This window comes from Juglans microcarpa x Juglans regia, chromosome 6D (assembly GCF_004785595.1).
Source record: "Juglans microcarpa x Juglans regia isolate MS1-56 chromosome 6D, Jm3101_v1.0, whole genome shotgun sequence".
NCBI classification, from domain to species: domain Eukaryota; kingdom Viridiplantae; phylum Streptophyta; class Magnoliopsida; order Fagales; family Juglandaceae; genus Juglans; species Juglans microcarpa x Juglans regia.
The window spans coordinates 26815201-26834731 of record NC_054604.1 but is presented as its reverse complement, the minus strand read 5'-3'; the positions used below and the strand labels follow the sequence as shown (position 1 = coordinate 26834731).

At 32.1% G+C, this 19531-nt stretch overlaps 2 protein-coding genes across 4 annotated transcripts; one reads left to right on the top strand and one right to left on the bottom strand.

Moving 5' to 3' along the window:
• Positions 1-451: 451 nt before the first annotated feature.
• LOC121235095 lies at positions 452-4540 on the bottom strand. Of its 2 annotated transcripts, XM_041131329.1 has the most exons (5): positions 4385-4522; positions 3886-4000; positions 1970-2136; positions 1549-1839; positions 452-1224 (listed from the first exon to the last, which is right to left on the bottom strand). In XM_041131329.1, exons 3-5 carry the CDS (start codon positions 2108-2110, stop codon positions 580-582), a joined length of 1077 nt encoding a protein of 358 aa, XP_040987263.1. In that variant the 5' UTR covers positions 2111-2136; positions 3886-4000; positions 4385-4522; the 3' UTR covers positions 452-579. The 2 variants fall into 2 exon arrangements, with proteins under 2 accessions (XP_040987263.1, XP_040987262.1); XM_041131328.1 differs by lacking the exon at positions 3886-4000 and having other exon boundaries at positions 4385-4540.
• A 7177-nt stretch (positions 4541-11717) lies between these two features.
• LOC121234824 (probable methyltransferase PMT21) lies at positions 11718-17605 on the top strand. Of its 2 annotated transcripts, none has more exons than XM_041130940.1 (8): positions 11718-11957; positions 14109-14400; positions 14497-14645; positions 14753-14948; positions 15295-15505; positions 16128-16803; positions 16928-17005; positions 17229-17605. In XM_041130940.1, exons 2-8 carry the CDS (start codon positions 14131-14133, stop codon positions 17449-17451), a joined length of 1803 nt encoding a protein of 600 aa, XP_040986874.1. In that variant the 5' UTR covers positions 11718-11957; positions 14109-14130; the 3' UTR covers positions 17452-17605. The 2 variants fall into 2 exon arrangements, with proteins under 2 accessions (XP_040986874.1, XP_040986875.1); XM_041130941.1 differs by lacking the exon at positions 11718-11957 and adding an exon at positions 13600-13712.
• The last annotated feature ends 1926 nt before the right edge of the window (positions 17606-19531 follow it).

Genomic DNA, 19531 nt, shown 5'->3' with positions numbered 1-19531 from the left:
AAATTTAATAGATGCGGTTTGCCCTGCAAGAAATAACCATATGAAATGCGCATGAAGTCTTTTTCTTCACAAAAATGTAGGCCGAAGATTATAGGCCTAATAAATCTGCCGTAGCTCTGCATTATGATCTGAGTCAGATCTGTCTCGCTGAGCATAATTTTTAGAAAAATTCTATTCATCATCATCTCACCATACGCCACATAATTTTTTAATTTTTTAATTTTTTCTCTTATCAAATATGTAATATATAGATAATGAGTAGAACTCAATTAGTTTAGTAACAATAAAACCAAAAAAAAAAATTAAAAATAACAAAAATAAATGTCATGTGTGGTGTGTGTGAATGATGAGTAAATAAACTTATTATGATAAGTCAAACCACTTCTCTTAATGATATTTGGGTGAACATACACATAAATTACCACTCACCATATCACACAAGCACAAGATATTATAGTTAAATAGCATGTATTACTAAAGGGTAAATCTTTAACGTTCAATTCTTCCATTTCTTCCATTGCATGGCAGCAATACTGAACACACTTTATTTTATTCAAAACCCAGCTCACGAAGTAACAATCAGAAACACGTACTTGCCGATGAACTTGGCCCGTCATTTTTTACAGGCAGTGTGCTGTACTTGAGTCCTTCTGAACCACAATGACCACCTGTGATGCCATCAACCTGGCTGGAATCATAACCTATGACTTCATTTGCAGTTTCTATTTGAGCTGTTACCCTTCCCCTCTCAGCCACTCCTTTAAGCCGGAGCCGCTCAGCTCTTGAGCCAATAACCTGCCCCAGGATAGAAGCTGCAATTGTCAATGCCATAGCTGTTTTGGGCATCATTACAGACTTCCTGAGCATGGCTATGAATGGCACAGCCGCATGCACTGCTGCAAACCAAGATAGTGAGAACTTCTGAGTATGCTCCCTCCATACACCCAAGGGCACATTAGCAGCCATGCCTAAGACAGCTATTACTAGCATTTTTTCAGGTAGTGGCTGAGGGCGCAATGTTTTAACAAGGGCAGTCCTGGCCAGGGCTGCCCTTGCAGCAACTACTGCTGGAGGGCATTTAAACTTCATACCAGGTGGTGGCCGAAGTGCTGTTGCCACAAGTGGAAGGACATGGCTGACTGCTCTGTAGGACTTGGCAATTGGGCAGTTTCCTGTTTTTAACCACTCATTTCCCAGCGCCTCGTGGTTTGATAAATTTCCTTTCTGCATGGTTGATCAGAAACAAAAAGCAGTTGGTCAGGTTCACAACAAGTAAATTTTTATTTGAATCTCAAAGCAAGGAGCATGATTCCAAGAAGCATATTTATATCATATTTCCTCCCACAGCATTAAAAAGAAAATCACTGTTTGATATAAAATTATAAATTAATTTTTGAACCTGAAATCTAGGAACCCATAACAGATTTTATCATCCACACAGAAGCAGGCACCCACCTTGATTACAAATGCCATTTTGTACAGTTTTTCTTTTCCCCAAAACACTCCATTTCTCAGAATAAAATGGCATGCAAAAGGATGTTAATCTACCTCAGAAGGGGGTTCCCTTTCGCGGGATGGCTCAGACTTCTTCTGCTGCTTTCGTTTCTCAGAGAAGTTACCAAAGCTGAATGGTCCTCCAAAACCAAATGCCGACAAACTTATTGTGGCCGCTTTCACTGCTAAAGGGTTGAACTGAGGTGCAGGCTCAGCTTCTGGAATCTCACCATGAATGTTAGATCTCCCCAAGAGTGGGACAACCCCATCCTTCCCATGAAAGAGCCTAAATGCCATATCAAAATTGGGACCATCTTCAAATATTGGGCCTTTGGCTCCCCAGCCCTGAAGAACATAGAACACAAGCAACATCAATATTTAATCACATTGACACATCAGCATCTAGTAGTCAAGATTAATAAGAAACTTAATAAAAATGGCAAAGTGGCATAAAAGGAAAAGAGATCAAACTCACAGGAGCAAGGATATTCACTGAAGAGAAGGAAAAGCAAGTGGGTTTGTTGATATTCCTCAAAAATGGACATTTTTTAATCTCCTTCTCACTAAAGGGGCATTCAGATGCCTCATCATTCATTCCATTAAGAAAAAAATCCATGTATTCCTCTTTTCAAAGCAATTTCCCTGCAAAGAGCATGAAATGTGTCAAAAAGAATAGTAACAGTAGTTAGAGAAAATTAATTTCTGCAGTTGATAATAATCATAGCGAAATCACACTTTAGAGACAACAAAGATTTGCATGTTTGGGTACAAAATTGACACAAATTCTATCCTATATAAATAACAGAACATGTTAATTGTAACACTCATATTAACAAATCGATAAAGCTAATAATATGGTTAACAACTTACCATTATAACATGGGTTAATCGCAAAATCAATACTAGGGTTTTCATGTTTTTATAATTTGAGTCCTCAGTTTTCAACTTTGGCAAAATTGATACATGAGCTTCAAGAAGCTCACAATTAGGTACCTCCGTCAATCTCCCGTTAAAAAACTAACGGGAGGCCATGTGTCGGTCTTTGATTGGCTGACACGTGGCATCGTGGTGCCACATTGCAATCCTCCCTTAATTTTCTAACGGGAGAGTGACGGAGATATCTAACTGCACATTTTTTAAAGTTCAGGTATCAATTTTTCGAAAGTTAAAAACTGAGGCCTTGAATTGTAAAAATGTGAAAATTCAAGTACTGATTTTGCAATTAACCATTTATAAAATTTATGAATTATAGTGCAATTACCATCCTCAATATTAAAGTAGTACAGCTGTTCCAAAGGTTGATCTGTCCTAATTTACTGCATTATCTCACCATCTCGACTTCGATATATGCAGTAAAAACCACGAAGAGAGAACACAACCAACATGAGGACCGAAAGCACCCACACCCTGTATTTTTCTGTCAACCCGTGGCTTTTATGAACTTTATTTTTTTCAAATATCCATGGTTCCTTATCATTGGCTGAGTGCTAGATGATGACGCACAAAAAATCAATTATCACAAAAATTATCCTGCTTAGAGTCCTTAGACTAATCCATGGCACGATTGCATTTGATTCGATTCAATTCGATTTTGAAGAAATGAACAATTCAAAGTCACAATTCAATTTGTTAACTACAAGAAATTGAATTGGTTGGTTAGCATTAAATTTGTTATTGACATGAATTGAATTAGTTTTGCAATTCAATGTTTTTTTTGGAATATACATAGAGAGAAATGGAATACCTTTGATAAATGTAATGAAGTAGGGAGGTTTTTGGGATTTAGTAAAAAGTGACTAGATTTAAATGGAGATGAAATAGGAGTTGTAGCAAATTTGATTCAATATGTTCATTTTTTGTCCAACTGACGTGAGTCCAAAATCAATTCATTCAAGTTGGTTAGTTGGGATTCAAACACACGAAATGAATTTGAATTCATTTATGTTTTTCTCCAACCACATAGATTTTGTAAATGAATTAAGTTTAAAATAATTTTTTTCCAACTATTGGGTTCCAATGGTATGTCAACAACACAGATCAGTGCAACTCTCTCATTAACTCACTTTCAACAAATTAATAATCGTCACATCACGAGAGAGATTGGGCATCTCTTGCATCAGATTTTAACTTGTCAATATATAAAAAATTAAAAATTACTTGTTAAGGTAACTTTGAACAACATAAGCTTGTAGAATTATATAGCATGAGAGAGTGCCAATCACCATAGTAATCCAAGATTACTATAGCCTAAAACGTTCGCGACACCAAACCATCATGGAAACAAACCCTAGAGTTCAGACAGGAAAAGAAAGGCCCTCAAATAATGAGTATGAAGTCGGCAATTATTAACTAGCAATCAGAAATTTTTATGACCAAGAGCAGGAACCAGACCTTTTGGCAAGAGGACTTGTCATACGGTCATAATTAGCTAGCAATAAGCAATATTTATGACCAAGAGCAGGAGCCAGACCTTTCGATAGGAGGAATTTGTCACCATTTCACAACCCTATTTCAATTTCAGATTTACGTGCATATAATATTTCGAATTATACAAAAACCTCAAAAGAATGAAAGCGTGGTAACAGGACTTAATACGCATTTAACTTTGCAATACAGAATTAATAGGATAACAAAATCACGAAAATGCATTACGAAATAGGAAATAGAAGCCTCGTGCATGTACATGTAAAATCAAAGCAAAAATCAAGCATCCACAAGAATTCACAAGAAAAATGTCTCTGAAAGAGTTCCAAAAAGCAGGGAATTACGTCCAAAAAAAAAAAACAGGGAATTAATTGTGTTAAGAATCGAATCAACGTCACATTCAAAAACCTGTTTCTTGAAAAAGGAATCGGAGATCTAATGAATGAAAAGTGAAAACGAAACTTACCTGAGAATCGACCGGAAAATCCCAGCCAGAATCTAGAAAGTCGTGTGGAGGCCACAGACGCGCGCGCACTGTACGGGATTATTTGTGGACGTTTCGGCTGCCCAAAACTTACATGCTCAGCCGGTAAATGTCCCGTAGCTCACTTGCTATTGCCGGTCTAAATTAAGCAAAGTCGGGAGGAGCCCCACAATTATTTTCAAGAGAAATGATGTATAGAAATACAAATGCGCAAGTCTTACACAAATTTTTTTATAAAAAAATGAATTTTATTATAAAAAAGTATAAAAAATTTAATTTTTTTTATAAAACTCACATTTTTATAGAAGGCTTACACAAGCCTATTACATTTGAAACATATATTTAGTATTATTCTATTTTTAATAATAAATGGGTTGATACAATTATTTGATATAAAGAAATGCAAAAAGATAATAATAAAAAATGGGACATTGAAAATGATGGTAACCATAATTATTATTATTATTATTATTATTTTAATAGAACTTGATTTTCTTAGTTATGTTAAGCATTTTTTTTTTTTGGTAGGCTTCTAAGTTATGTTAAGCTTATTTATTATTTATTATTAAAATAATACTAGGTACAATCTTATGGTATATAAATACTATGCACTCTATTTGAAAAAATGGATTGATTAAAAAAAAGTTAACTTTTTCATATGAATTACATATTTTTTTTAATTTTTTTTTAAAGTAAGCAAGACTTACGTAGTTCAGAACTGAATAAATCATTTACTTGTTATTAATGGTCATCAAACTTCTTTTGAAAAATTAACCCATTTTTCAAAGTAAAATTTTATTATCAAGTCGATGTATAGAACACATCTAATAAGGTGTTTATATGACATAATTTAATTTAAAAAATAAATTTTAAAATTTGAATCTTACAAATCAATTCTTATAATTTAAATAATGTGAATGATATACTTTACATACCGACTTAAAAATATAATAAATTTTTTCAAATAATGTTTTTTTGTATTTTATAGATTACACAGATAACTGACTATTTTGATTACGAGTTATTAGGTTGCAAGTGCACAATTGGCAAAGCAATACAAGCTAATGGATTCTAGCTTCTAAGATGAATGAAATTATTCACCCAACTCGAGAATCAAAAGTCAAAAGCCAAGCCCAACAACATTCAAGGATCGTTTAGAGAGTCATGGGAGATGAAATGATTTTAAATAAAAAATAAAATATTATTTTTTTAATATTATTATTATTTTAAAATTTTAAAAAATTAATTTATTTATTATATTTTGTGTAAAAATTTTAAAAAAATTATAATGATGAGATGAGATAAAACTGTTTATGTATCAAAATGAGATCTAAATTTGTGAAAAAAATTATTTTTATTACAAATCCAAAACTACTTCGATTTTTTTTTTTTTTATCATAAAAATACAAGATAAATGATTGCATGAGAAAATTTAAAAAAATGATTTTTTTTTAATAGATCAAAAGAAAGAGGCGTCAAGGACACGAATGACGAATGTCTTATCCCGTTACTGTCGAGCAGATGAGCAATCTGTCTCTTCCTAAACCGTTTTGGCTAAATTGCACATCGGGAGGGCCCTCAACCATGTCACATCATTCAACTTTATAAATTAGACATCCGTTTTGAAATAAATTCTCTTGTAAAATAGAATAAATAATTTAATAATTTTAAATTTTAAAATAATAATAATATTAAAAATAATATTTTATTTTTTATTTTAATTCATCTCATCTCAACTCAACTCAGTATCTAAATCTCTTAAAATTTCTTTTGAAGCCATCAAATTAGAGGACTTTTTTTCTTTAAAATATTTGAAGGAAAAATGCTATATATATTTAAGAAAAACTTATAAAAAAATTTAGTTCTCTACGTATCAGTTATTAATATATTAAAAGTTATGAAATTTAAAATTTAAAATTTAAAATAAAACTAACAAAATGAATTTTATAATTAAAATTATAAATAAAAGTATAAGTACATATTGTACAATTCTATTTGATTGCTATGTTTGGTTATCAAACTCATCTCAACTCATCAGTATAATTTTTTTAAATTTCAACACAAAATATAATAAACAATTCAATTTTTTAAAAATTTTAAAATCATAATAGTATTAAAAAATAATATTTTAATAATATTTTATCATTTTAATTCAACTCAACTCAGTTCAATATCTAAACGCACAAAAAACTCCCTGCAAGTTGGTTATAACTTATGGCCTCCGTGGGGCCAAGAGAGAGCTATTATACATGATGTTAGAAAGAAGAAAAATGGGTCTCCATCATCCAAGTTTATTGTAAGATATATATATTGAGAGAAAGCAATTGGATTGGAAAGCCATGTTAAAAGAGATGATGGTCGAGGTGTGCCCACCTGAATGCTCTTTTTCTTCCTTGACATTATTATATGTTAGACACTGTTGTATAGTAAATTCCAAAAATTCTTACACCCTTGTCACCTTCCAATTTGACCTATATTTTTCTGTTTAAAAATTACAGAATGCATCCGGTTAATTAGAAAAATATAAAATCATATAACTTCTAATAAAAATACTAATATTTTTTAATTTTATCTATTCATATTTCAACTAGATGCATTCAATCGATATTTTTACATAATTTAGAAGAAAATAAATTCAATCAATTACGTAATCATGTAATTTAATTAAAAATAAATTCAAATTTATAAAACTTGATCTTCTTTTACTCTTTGAGTCAATTTTTATAAAATTGAAGTTATTTTAAATTAATTTACGTGATCACGTTGGTTGGTTGATTGAATTTATTTTCTTCTAGATTATACAAGAATGTCATATTTTAAAATTTTTAATCCAGATTCAAATAACAAAAAGAAAAAAAATAATTGAATAGTAAAACAATAGTAAATGAGGTGTAAGGATATCGATCATTACCCTTGTGGTTTAGTGTTGAAGATTAATAAATCCAGCTGGTTCTAAATACTCGACTTATCTTCATTGTTTGAAATATATTCCAAAACCAGTTTGACAAAATGTTAATCTTCTGATAATATAGGAAACTCAGTTGTTTTGAAAAAGCAAACCTTGAGTTGCCTCTTAAACGTTACGTAATTAATTAACTATGTTTTTGTGCTTTCAAACTAATTAATTAAGATTCCACATTTTTTTTTATAAATACTATAAAAATTGAGACATTACACTGAGATTAATTAAAAAAAAAGGGTGACATTGCATAATTATGGCTTTCATATCATATCTTAATGGAAGCTGAAAATTATAAAATTACTGATAATTTGAAGGTGTAACATGTAATTAAATGCTCAAGGGACTGTTTGGATAGTGAGATGAGATGAGTTGAGATGATTTTGTAAATAGTAGTGAGATTATTAGTTGAAATTAAATGAGATGAGATGAAAACCTCTATATCCAAACGAGCTATTAATTATTCCTAGGTTTATCCAAAAAAGCAAAAACTGCTTGTGAGACTCAGATTCTTTGTGTGTTCAGTATTTATAGTTTGCTTGCTTCTGTGGTTAAGGGCCACTTAAGATTGGAAAGGACTGGTCTTCCTTATCTAAGATGTAAATATTTGGTTTTGTGGATCCCTTGTTTCATGGAATGTAGGTTGGATTTGTATAGTTTATGTATAAGAGTAGCTAGGTTTAGAATCTTTTCATCTTAGTTTATATTTTTTTAGTTATCTTGTAAACCCCAAAATGTTTAGATGTAATTACGGTATTTATCCGCTATAAGTGAGAGTTTACCAATAAAATCTGGCACATCGTCCTCTTCTCAGAAAAAAAATACAATAATTACTATAAAAATAAAAGATAATTACACTTTAGTGACGTAAAGTGTAATTACAATATTGTGATATCTTAATGGATATGAAATTATGAAATCTAAACTTTAAAAAATTACAATATTGTGAACTCTTAGTTAGGATCTAATTGGTAAGATTAAGTGAGTTGGCCATGATATATTAAAGGTTAAATATATAATATTATCAATGTTGGCCATGATAATTTTTTTGGTAATTTCTATTTTTCCCCCACTCCACAATTATATGGAAAATGGCGTTGAATGTACCCGATCATAGGGAAAAAAAAAAAAAAAAAGATTTGTAGGGTAAATAAAATTAAAAAAAAAAATTAGTGTTGGGAGGTGGTCCTCTATGTCATAGGATGTTTTATTATTACGATTCTTTGTAGAAGCATTGTTTTTTAAACAATAGGATATTTTAAATAATGTTAGTTACAATCTTAGAGTAAGTGACTCTTATGCACTCAATTTTTTTTAAAAAAAAGTTAGAGCCTATTATTAAAAAATAAATTTTTTCATATTGATTTTAAATCTGATAATTTTTTTAAAAGAAGTGCGCAATCAATTAATTTAAAAGCAAATCTTAAAAAGGTAAAAGAAAAATTATATTTAGCAGTCATATACTACACATTTGTTTTTATTTTCTTTTTAATAGATATATGGTATAAGAGTGATGAGTACTCAAATTAAAAATAAAAAAAACTTGCCATGCATTTCATTCATATGATTGTGGTCCAATTTTGAGAATCCCAATAAATGTTTTTGTTTCCTTGCTTCTTTTAGTTTGTTCTGCCAATTGTTTTTGTTTTTATTCGTACAAACAAATCGGAATTTTCTCCGTACAGTTTTCAGCATGAAAAATCGCGTATTTTTTTGTTCTAATTTTTAATATTTTAAATTCTTAACACCAAAATTGAAGAAATGAGTGGTTAAAAAAAAAAGTGTTGGAAAAACCATTAAAGTCTCTGTCTTCCTGTCAATTGTCATGACTCATGTGTACCATTTGCCATAATATTATTTCGTATTTCCATTTTTTTACATTCTTTTATCTACCTTGGGAAAGAGGTTGCTCCCTTTATTTTGTAGAGATGGATGGGAAGAGATGAATTAAAATTAAAAAATTAAATAAAATATTATTAAAATATATTTTTTAATATTATTTTTATTTTAAGATTTAAAAAAATTAAATTATTTATTTTATTTTGTGTAAAAATTTAAAAAATTTGTAATGATGAGATGAAAGATTTTTAAAATTTTCAAAATTTTAAATTTTAATTTTGAAAGGAAACCAGACCTGAGATAATACATACATGCATATATCTCACTTTATTTCATTTTTTTAATTTATATTATTGTTAAAACAGTATTTTATATTGTGAGTTTTACCATCACCATATTTATGGCTTTCTAAATTTACAAATATTTAAAATAAAAACTTTATAGAAAATCTTAATTCATAATTTGATACTTAAATCTTGATTTGTCCTCCTCTCCATTGGCTGATCTCATGCATGCTCATTCTATATATAAGAAGTGTTACATTTACAAAAAAAAAAAAAAAAAAAATCTATAAACTGACATGATTTTATATGATATGCTAGATTTATTTTATAATAAAAATAATTTTACAATCTAACATGACACATCAAATCACGTCAATTTATAAATTTATTTTATAAAAACTTTTTTCAAATAAAATATTTTTATATAATAATTATTTATTTAAAAAAATATCATAAAAACAAACTCGTAGATTCGCAAACTGATAAAATATGAGGTAATACATCATATATATATATATATATATCATTCTTTTTACCGTAACTTCTCCTAACAAATGATAATATTATATATTGCCGGACGTCTTAACTTTAGCGACGTTCATTTTAGTCGTAGGGACCGCCATGTTTGTCTTTACGGGGAGAGTGGGCGTACGTGTACTGCATGGTTTATGTGCATTTGGCTGATCATATCATATCCTGTCCGATTGTATTTTTGTAATATACATAAATACACACAAATTACACCCACAATTTGGCTGAGGAATGTGACAAATTATGTCACGTTATTAGCAGGGCAGAATAGAACGATCCAAACTTCTGCGAATGTCTTGGATGCAGATGGAAAGATTGGATATAGAGATCAAACAAGATTTCCACATTCTCAAAACTTCTCGTAATTTAATTTTAAAATATTACTTATATTAAATATTTCACTTTTGTTTATCTAATTATTATTTAATCATTATCCAAATACAAAAACTAATACGACTTTTACAAACTTCAAAATAAAATATAAAAATCAATACAATTTTTATAAAATTTAAAATAAAAATTATATTCAAAAAGATTTTTAACTTTATAATATTTTTATTATACTTTTTATCTCTCTTATTTTCTAAAACTTAATAAAATATTTTAACTCAAATAATTTTATTACTATTTATAGAATTCTGAAACACTCAAAGTGTCCAAATGAGCTATTAGAAGAAAAAAAGAAAAAAAAATATGGGACACTATCCATGTTACAAAGAGTTATAATAAATAAATTTGTTGAGTGTGTTCCTTTTGATTTAAAGACAAGGGCATGGCCCTTTTGACGAATCCGAAAGCTATGTCCAAGACAACTTAGAATCCATGCCCTTTCATCAATTCAACCACCATCTCATGAGTTGTATCTTGACTCTTTTAACTTTTAAGTTTCAACTCATGGCACCTTTGACTTGTAACATCTTCAGCTTTGGGTGCATCGTCGTGCATGGTTCACTGAGTATTCCCACTTAAGAAGTGCTTTACATAAAAGTAAATTTATAAGTTGACGTGGTTTCGTCATGTGATCATTTCAATCAATTTTATTATAAAAGTATTTTTATAATTTGAGATATCACATCAAACTACATCACTTTATGAAATTTATTTTTGTACAAATTCTTTATAACTAAAATATTTCTCTTTTCACTAATATTAAGCACTACGTTTATATCTCATTTTTATTATATATTTTAAAAATATGTTATTTTTATTACTTTTAAATATTTTTTATATATTTATTATTAAGTAAAAATAAAAATTGATGAATAATATTATCTTCTCGTAATAAAATAAAATAATAAAATAAGTTAGAGTCTAATATTTTTCATTTATAAATAATACGAGATATATACATATATACACACAGCCACACAAAAGTAAAAAATACCTTAGAAAAAATCCCATTACGTATTCTTTTCTGGGTGTTGTTGAGGTGGTTGTGCAAATGATCGTTCTTTTCTTTTCTAAGTAAGGATTAAAGATAGAGAGTAATGGCAACAGAAGCTTGAGTCGCTTGAGCAAACCAGAGTGGAATACCTGAAAAACCATTCGGCATTCAGTATGGACCTTTACGTGAATCGATGTAGATTCACCCAGAAGGAAAGGGCAAAAAAAAAAAGGACAAAACTTTAAAGTGAGTGTAAGAGATTTCTACAGTATTTTACCCTTTTTCTTGTTTTTTCGAGAACCGAGAAGATATTAATCAAGTAAAAGAAAATCTATTGAAGGCAAGGAGGTAATAGTTTTTTAAGACAACTAGATATCCCAGTACAGTTATCGCATAATATTGTATTCAAGGTTTTTCTCTCTTGTTCACGCAGAGAGAGAGAGAGAGAGAGAGGGGTGTGTGTTCCGGAATCCGGACAGCCATAGCTTTCTCTCTGGATTTTGGAAGCAAAGTAAAAAGAGAGGCTATACACAGACAGAGAGAAAGAGATAGATAGAGGTACATACTCGCCGATCATCTCTCTCTCGCTCTCTCTCTCATCATCATCTCCCTCAACTTGTACTGTGTTACTGTTCCCTAGTTCCCTCACTGTTCTTTTGTAATTTGTTTCTTGCTTTTCTTCATTCTCTTTCAGATCTCCTCAGATACTATCATCCAATTGATACTCTAATTAACTTCTATCCGTCCTTTTCCGTTTTCATTTCAGATGTATATGGTTTTCTTTAGGACATAAATGCATGCCTCCTTCATGGGTTTTCTTTCAATTGCTTAATGGATCTGCATTTTCGCTGCAGATCCTATTTTTCTCTTTTGATTTTCTAATTCTGAATGGTATACATGCTTTAGTTTTGATAATTACTGGACGGGTATTTTGGAAAGGAAAACATTTTCTACACATAAAAGTCTACATCAGTTACTTTGTTCTGCTTCTGCGCTGTCTCGCTCTGTTTCAGCAACATATGGATGATTTTCATGCTATACTTTGATCGATATGCAATGGGACTACGTGCTTTTGCCTTTTTACTTTTTATTTTAATCTCATGTTCCTTTCTTGAGGTCATACAGCCATTGATGATTCAAAAGAAAAGCAGCTGATTGGCAAGCAGTGACGATAAAATCATGGAAACTTTCTTATGTTTCAAGAAATTATTAAACTACATGATTCACTTTCTATTTTATTTCCTTTTTGCTTTTCATGGTCTGGGGTAAGATCCAGTGCTTCTTTTTCGACTTTTTATACTTATTGCATGTTTGGATTGTGGTGGAAAATATAGCTTAAATAATAAGTTCTATTACTAAACAGTGATTTATTATTTGGTGGTAATCATATGTTTAAAACACTTTTAAATATGTTACATTTGTTTAGAAACAAATTAAAAAAGTACAATCTAAGGTAGAAATGAAGATTATTTGTTTTTTAAAAAAATTATGATCATATCTTTTAAATTTTAAAAATTGTAATTATCTGAAAGTTGTATGACTATTTTCACCCATTGACAGTCATTTTGAAATTCGAATTACGTTTCACATTATCTGAAAAAACGCGTTTAAGAAAATGATGTTTTTCCTCAAACGTACTTTTTGGTTTATTTGATATTAAGTGCATGTTTGAGATTGTAGTGAGAAATATAACTTATAATTTTAAGACTTATAGCTTATAACTTAAATAATAAGCTTTATAGTTCAAAAGTTATTTACTGTTTGATAAACATGTATCTAGAGCACTTTTAAAGTTAGTTACATTAATTTTTTAAAAATATATAGTTATCTGCATGAGCTTTTCTATAAAAGCTTCAATTTGGTGCTTTTTAAAATGGTAGACTTTCAGTTTTTTTAGATGATTAAAGCACTTCTTATAAATTTATTAAACATATCATTTTTTCTTTAAAAGAACTTTTAAATAGTTAAAAGCACTTTTTAAGCTTTCAAACTCAATCCAAACAGGCTCTAAAAAGTACTGTTAAGATCTGGTAGTTTCAGCCTACCCAAGTCGTTTTAGAGATTGGTATTGAGTATTGACAATTGGATAATCATTCCGAGATTTTCGTTGATTATGTTGAGAGTTCTGTTTTTTTTTTTTTTTTTAATGTCCACCTAAATCTCTCTCCTACTTTTTTTTTCTTGGCAATCTCTTCTTCGGGGGTGATTGAGGACAATTTGCATGCATAAACTGGATCTTTCCTTGAAAATTGAGTCCTGTTCATCGATCTGAGTGCTACAGTACTCTACTGGGGACTTTAACTTCTCACCAAAGTAAACATCTTGCCTTTTGCTTTCCACGTTGTAGATGGGTTTTGCTCAGTCGAACACATTATTAATACACACGTTTTACGTGAAGTTGTAGCATTTTTTCCTTCCTTTTTTTCATTTTGTGCGCGTGTGTTTTTAGTGGCTCTTGCAAGGTACTAAGTGTTCTTCATTTCCTTTGACTTTCAAGTGCGGATAGAATATATAATTTGGGAATTGAGGAATGGTTCTGATTTCTTTAATAATAAGGATACAAAAACAAGGAATGCCTCTGTTTTATATATGGCTGAATGACCGAGATTTACTGAGTTGGGGGAGGTGGATTATTAGCATTCTCAAATAGTCTTAGAAAAATATCCAGTCTTGGTTTACTTACAACTTTTTTCCCTTGCATTTGTGCAGATAGCTTACGACTTCAAGGATCATGAAGCATAAAGATGGAAAACCAGCTCCCCAAGGGGACAAAAGTTTGAGGCTTGTCCCCATGTCAATCATGTTTTTGGTGCTATGCGGATGTTCCTTTTATCTTGGTGGGATATTTTGTTCTGAGAAGAGCAGGTTTGACACTAAGAATGTTGCAAGTGATGTCCAATCTCCCAAGGTATCGATAGTTACTCCTCTTCAAAATAAACACGTTGAGTTTCCTGAATGCAGCAGTGACTATCAAGACTACACTCCGTGCACAGATCCAAGGGTACTGCTAATTTTCATGTTCTTGTGCTGTTGGGATTTAGGACAAGGCTTTATAGTATTAAATTCCCTTACTTATGATTCAAGTTTATTTGTACAGAGGTGGAAGAAGTACGGTGTTCATCGGCTTAGTTTCATGGAACGCCACTGCCCTCCAGTATTTGAAAGGAAGGAATGTTTGATTCCACCCCCCGATGGGTATAAGCCGCCAATTAAATGGCCAAAGAGCAGGGATGAATGTTGGTACAGGTATAAGATCTTTTTATTATTAATTTAAGTGCCTTTCTAACTTTAAGTCACATGGTTCAGATATCTAATTATGGTGCTTCATTGAATTAATCATGTGGACCTTACAGAAATGTACCATATAATTGGATTAACAAGCAGAAATCAAATCAGAATTGGCTCAGGAAAGAAGGGGATAAGTTCCTTTTTCCTGGTGGGGGTACTATGTTCCCTACAGGTGTTGGTGCATATGTTGATCTGATGCAAGATCTGATCCCAGAGATGAAAGATGGAACTATTCGAACTGCCGTTGACACTGGGTGCGGGGTGAGTGACACATTGATCTTCTCATTTGTTCATGGAATTCATCTGATTGAAAGTAAACGAGATTTTTAAGGGGGAAATGTGCTTATCTTCACTGTTCATCATGAGGTGGTGCTCATCTTTCATTTAAGTCACTGATTGCAGAAACTAACTTCCAATTTTTTTTTGGTCCTTTCTACTAGTCATTCATTTGTATATATATTTGTTGATATATGTTTTATCCATATTCGAGACATGTTCACCTGTTTGTAGTACTGTATATTCCCAATGAGAGGTAGTGGAAGTCATAAATATTTTTTACGCCGCAAAAGCTAGGCCAATTAATTTGTGTAATTGACTAAAATTTCAGGTTGCAAGCTGGGGTGGTGATTTGTTAGATCGTGGGATTCTAACAGTTTCTCTTGCCCCAAGAGATAATCATGAAGCTCAAGTCCAGTTTGCACTGGAACGTGGAATTCCAGCAATCCTTGGCATAATTTCTACACAACGACTTCCGTTCCCCTCAAAGTCATTTGATATGGCTCATTGCTCAAGGTGCCTTATCCCATGGACAGATTTTGGTAATTCTTCTCTCATACTGTGAACATTTTCTGGCAATTTCTGTTTAAAAATCTAAAAAACTTAATCGAGTCCAAAGTAGACAATTGAGTAGCCACATACAAGTTCTTTTCATGCTTGGTTTTTCCTTTTTGGAACTTTGGGTGAGAATGCTTGTCATATGATCTAATTAGAGTACTTATCAAAAAAAATATGATCTAATTAGAGTGCTTTATGTGCTCTATCTACTAGATCAGCAATTATTCATTTTTTACCTCTTTTATTGGCAAATAGCATGTCGCTCTTTCTGATCGTACTGTATATTCAGTTAAGAGTATGCAATTTAATTTTCTGTAATTTTCTAACATTTGCTAATCGCCAGGTTTTATTTTTGTGCACCAACAGTTCATAAGGCAGATTGTTAGGAATTTCTGAGTTGCTTTTCATGTGGCCTGAGTTTCTTCTTTCTTCACTAATTTAGATGGGAGGTGGTGGTATTAAATTCTCCTCCACACCTCGGTGTTAGGAATTGCTTTTTACAATATTCATAAGGTATTAGGGAAAAAAAAATTGCTGACTTCTTTTTTCTTCTCTGGGAGGTGTTAACCTTGCTTTCTTTCCACAATGGACATTTCCTGCTTTCAGGTGGAATTTACCTCCTTGAAATACAACGCATACTTCGTCCTGGAGGTTTCTGGGTCTTGTCTGGCCCACCTGTTAACTATGAACGTCGCTGGCGAGGATGGAACACTACTGTGAAAGAGCAGAGATCGGATTACCAAAAGTTGCAGAAGCTGCTAACTTCTATGTGCTTCAAACTTTACAACAAAAAAGATGACATTGCTGTTTGGCAGAAATCTTCAGACAGTAGTTGCTACATTCGGCTGGAAAATCCAGATGCCTACCCACCTAAATGTGATGATAGCATTGAGCCAGATTCAGCATGGTACACTCCACTTCGCCCTTGTGTTGTTGTTCCAAATCCAAACCATAAGAAATCTGCATTGGGGTCCATCCCTAAATGGCCTGAGCGGTTGCGTATTGCTCCTGAACGGATTTCAATTATTCATCGTGGGAGCGCTAGTGCTTTCAAGCATGATGACAGTATGTGGAATGCGCGAGTGAAGCACTACAAAAAGTTGCTCCCTGCCATTGGGACTAATAAGATACGAAATGTAATGGACATGAATACAGCTTATGGAGGTTTTGCTGCGGCTTTAGTTGATGATCCCTTGTGGGTCATGAATGTGGTCTCATCCTATGCTCCCAATACACTTGCTGTGGTCTTTGACCGGGGTCTCATTGGAACTTATCATGATTGGTAATATTTTTTTTTATTAATTTTGGAATTTGTCAAGCTTTCTCTGTGGCATTGATAGCATACCAAGTGCCTTCTTTGTGACTGAATAGTGTGTGATGTTGAGTGTTCAATTTCTGGTTGCTAGGTGTGAAGCATTCTCAACATATCCTCGAACATATGATCTCCTTCACCTTGATAGCCTCTTTACTGCTGAAAGCCACAGGTAAAGGTGCTAACCAAATACTTTTATTGCAACGAACTAGGTGGGTATTTCTTAGATGATGATACCTTTTTGCAGTTTTGGGTGCACTGTAGCTTATATATGAGAGCAACAAATCAAAACAGTCTTGATTAATTGATGCATAGAACACTTGATTCATCTAAAGGAAAAATTATTAGTAGAATACCAATGTTGCTTATGACTCATGTTGCTTATACTCTAGCAGATGTGATATGAAACGTGTGCTCCTGGAGATGGATCGGATCCTGCGACCCAACGGGTATGCAATGATTCGGGAATCCAGTTATTTTGTGGATGCTGTTGCCTCGAGTGCCAAGGAGATGAGATGGGGTTGCCATAAAGAAGACACCGAGTATGGCATCGAGAAGGAGAAGATATTGATTTGCCGGAAAAAGTTATGGTACTCCTCTAACAGGAGCTCAGGCTGACAATGTATTAGAGGGTCAAGAACAAATATAATTCTGGGAGTTCGATACCCCGCTCATAGAGAGATTAGTTCAGTCTAAAGAAGCTCAAAATCTTTGAATTCATATTCTTCAACTGCAAATTAGTTTCCGAATAATATTAATTTATTAATGTAAAGGGTCTTTTACTTTTTTATATATACTACGGAACAGTCTCGGGTGTGTTAGTCCCGGGCGGGTGTGTTAGTCCCGAGGTGCATTTGACATAATGATTAAAAAAATTAAAAATAAAAAGGTAAAAAAGTCAGTAACTTATTTGTCTGGGAAAAAAAATACAAGGTTAAAGAAAGACAAAAAATAAAGATTAAAAAAAATCTAAACTTCAGCAAAGTATGAGCATTAGTCTGCATCCATATTGGATTATCTATTTACTCTATATAATAATAATATATTATTAATTTTTTATTTAAAAAAATTGAAACATGAGTAAACTGCCAGAACAAAAAGGACGTGAAAAAGAGACGTCAATTCATGTGCCCCAAGGGGACTATTAAGGGTCTTTTGGTTAAATATGATCCTTCATTAAATTCTACAAGGGAGCTACATGTCAAATAGTCAAGGGTCTTAAGAACCTTTTGGTAAAACAAGATTCTTTATTAAATTTTACAATGAAACTACACGTCAAATGGTCAAGGGCTTTAAGGACTTTTTGGTAAAACAAGACTTAACGGAAAAACAACAAAAGTTAATATTCACAATTAGATAGCTACTTATTATAATAGAGTAGGTGTATGTATATTCTTGAAGGCACCATATAAATTAGTTTGAAGGCTTACTACTCTCTTACCACCTTTTTATTACTCTATAGCGTATTTGAAATTTTTATTTTTTTATTATTTTCTCTTAAGTATTTTTTTAACATCTTTAATAATTAAGAAAAAATTAAAAAAATATATACAACTTCACTAATAATCACTTCCTTAACCATTAAGTAAAAAAAAAAATAAAAATAAAAAAATAAAAAGAGTAGTAAATGGATATTAGGAAGTAGGGTTGTACAAAAATTGAGAAAACTGGTTGGCACGATGGCACTGACTCAGACCGGGTGCCAGAGCATGAAACCGACCGAAATCGGCAAAGAACCGGTCGGTCGGCAGTAGATATTAGCTAAAATCGTGATTGGCCGGTTCGGTTCCGATTTGAACCAGCAAACCGATCGATTATATATAATATATATTTTTTTATATTTACATGTGTATAAACAACGTTGTTTCACATATTTCAGTGAAACGGTGTCGTTTTAAGTTCTCATTTTTGCAAAAAAAATAATATGAAAACGACACCGTTTGGGCTAGGGATTCAACCTTAACCCCCAACCACCCCCCCCCCCCCCTCTTCCACACTTCATTTTCACAATTCTTTTCTTCAGTTCCGCCTTAACTCTTTGGTTCTCAACTTCTCATCTCCCTCGGCCCTCTCTCTCCCTTTCAGGCGCTCAGATCTCTTATCTCCCTCTCAGATTTCTCGTCTCCCTCACAGATTGCACATCTTCCTCTCAATCGACTCTAGTCTCAAATCTCTCAACTCCCTCTCAAGTCTCATCATCTCTCTCTCGGGATGTATTGTTTTTGGCATTTCTATGTTATTGGCATTGGGGAATGTTTTGATTGCCTGAAATTGTTTGAATCCGATTGTTAGTTACTTGGTTGAGAAATTTGTATGTGATATGAACTGATGGGAATGCCGATGAGCCGAAAACAACGAGCCAAAATTATACTGGCCGGTTTTACCACCCTTCATCGACTAGTTTCGATCGGTATCGTCTCCTAAAAACCATATTTGTTCGGTTTTGATTTTGGACCGAAACGAAACTGATATGGTTGATTTTCAGTTTGGTTTTTAGTAGACGATATATATATAAATATATATATATATAAGACAGCGAGAAGAAGGAAAGGGCGGAGCCTGACCGAAGAAGAAGAGAAGGAAGGGGAGGAAGATCAGCAGAAGATCAGAGAAAGAGAAGAAGGATGGAAGATATATTGCACAATAATTAAATTATGCAAGCACAAAATAAATAGGCGGTTAGACCGTCCATATGCAT

Coding starts and splice junctions, on each gene's coding strand:
- LOC121234824 (XM_041130940.1), top strand. CDS start 14,131: ATGAAGCATAAAGATGGAAAACCAGCTCCCCAAGGGGACAAAAGTTTG. Junction 15,506..16,127: donor TATCCCATGGACAGATTTTG/GTAATTCTTCTC, acceptor TCCTGCTTTCAG/GTGGAATTTACCTCCTTGAA. Junction 16,804..16,927: donor ATTGGAACTTATCATGATTG/GTAATATTTTTT, acceptor TCTGGTTGCTAG/GTGTGAAGCATTCTCAACAT.
- LOC121235095 (XM_041131328.1), bottom strand. CDS start 2,110: ATGGATTTTTTTCTTAATGGAATGAATGATGAGGCATCTGAATGCCCC. Junction 1,840..1,969: donor CAGTGAATATCCTTGCTCCT/GTGAGTTTGATC, acceptor TATGTTCTTCAG/GGCTGGGGAGCCAAAGGCCC. Junction 1,225..1,548: donor AAAGGGAACCCCCTTCTGAG/GTAGATTAACAT, acceptor TCAACCATGCAG/AAAGGAAATTTATCAAACCA.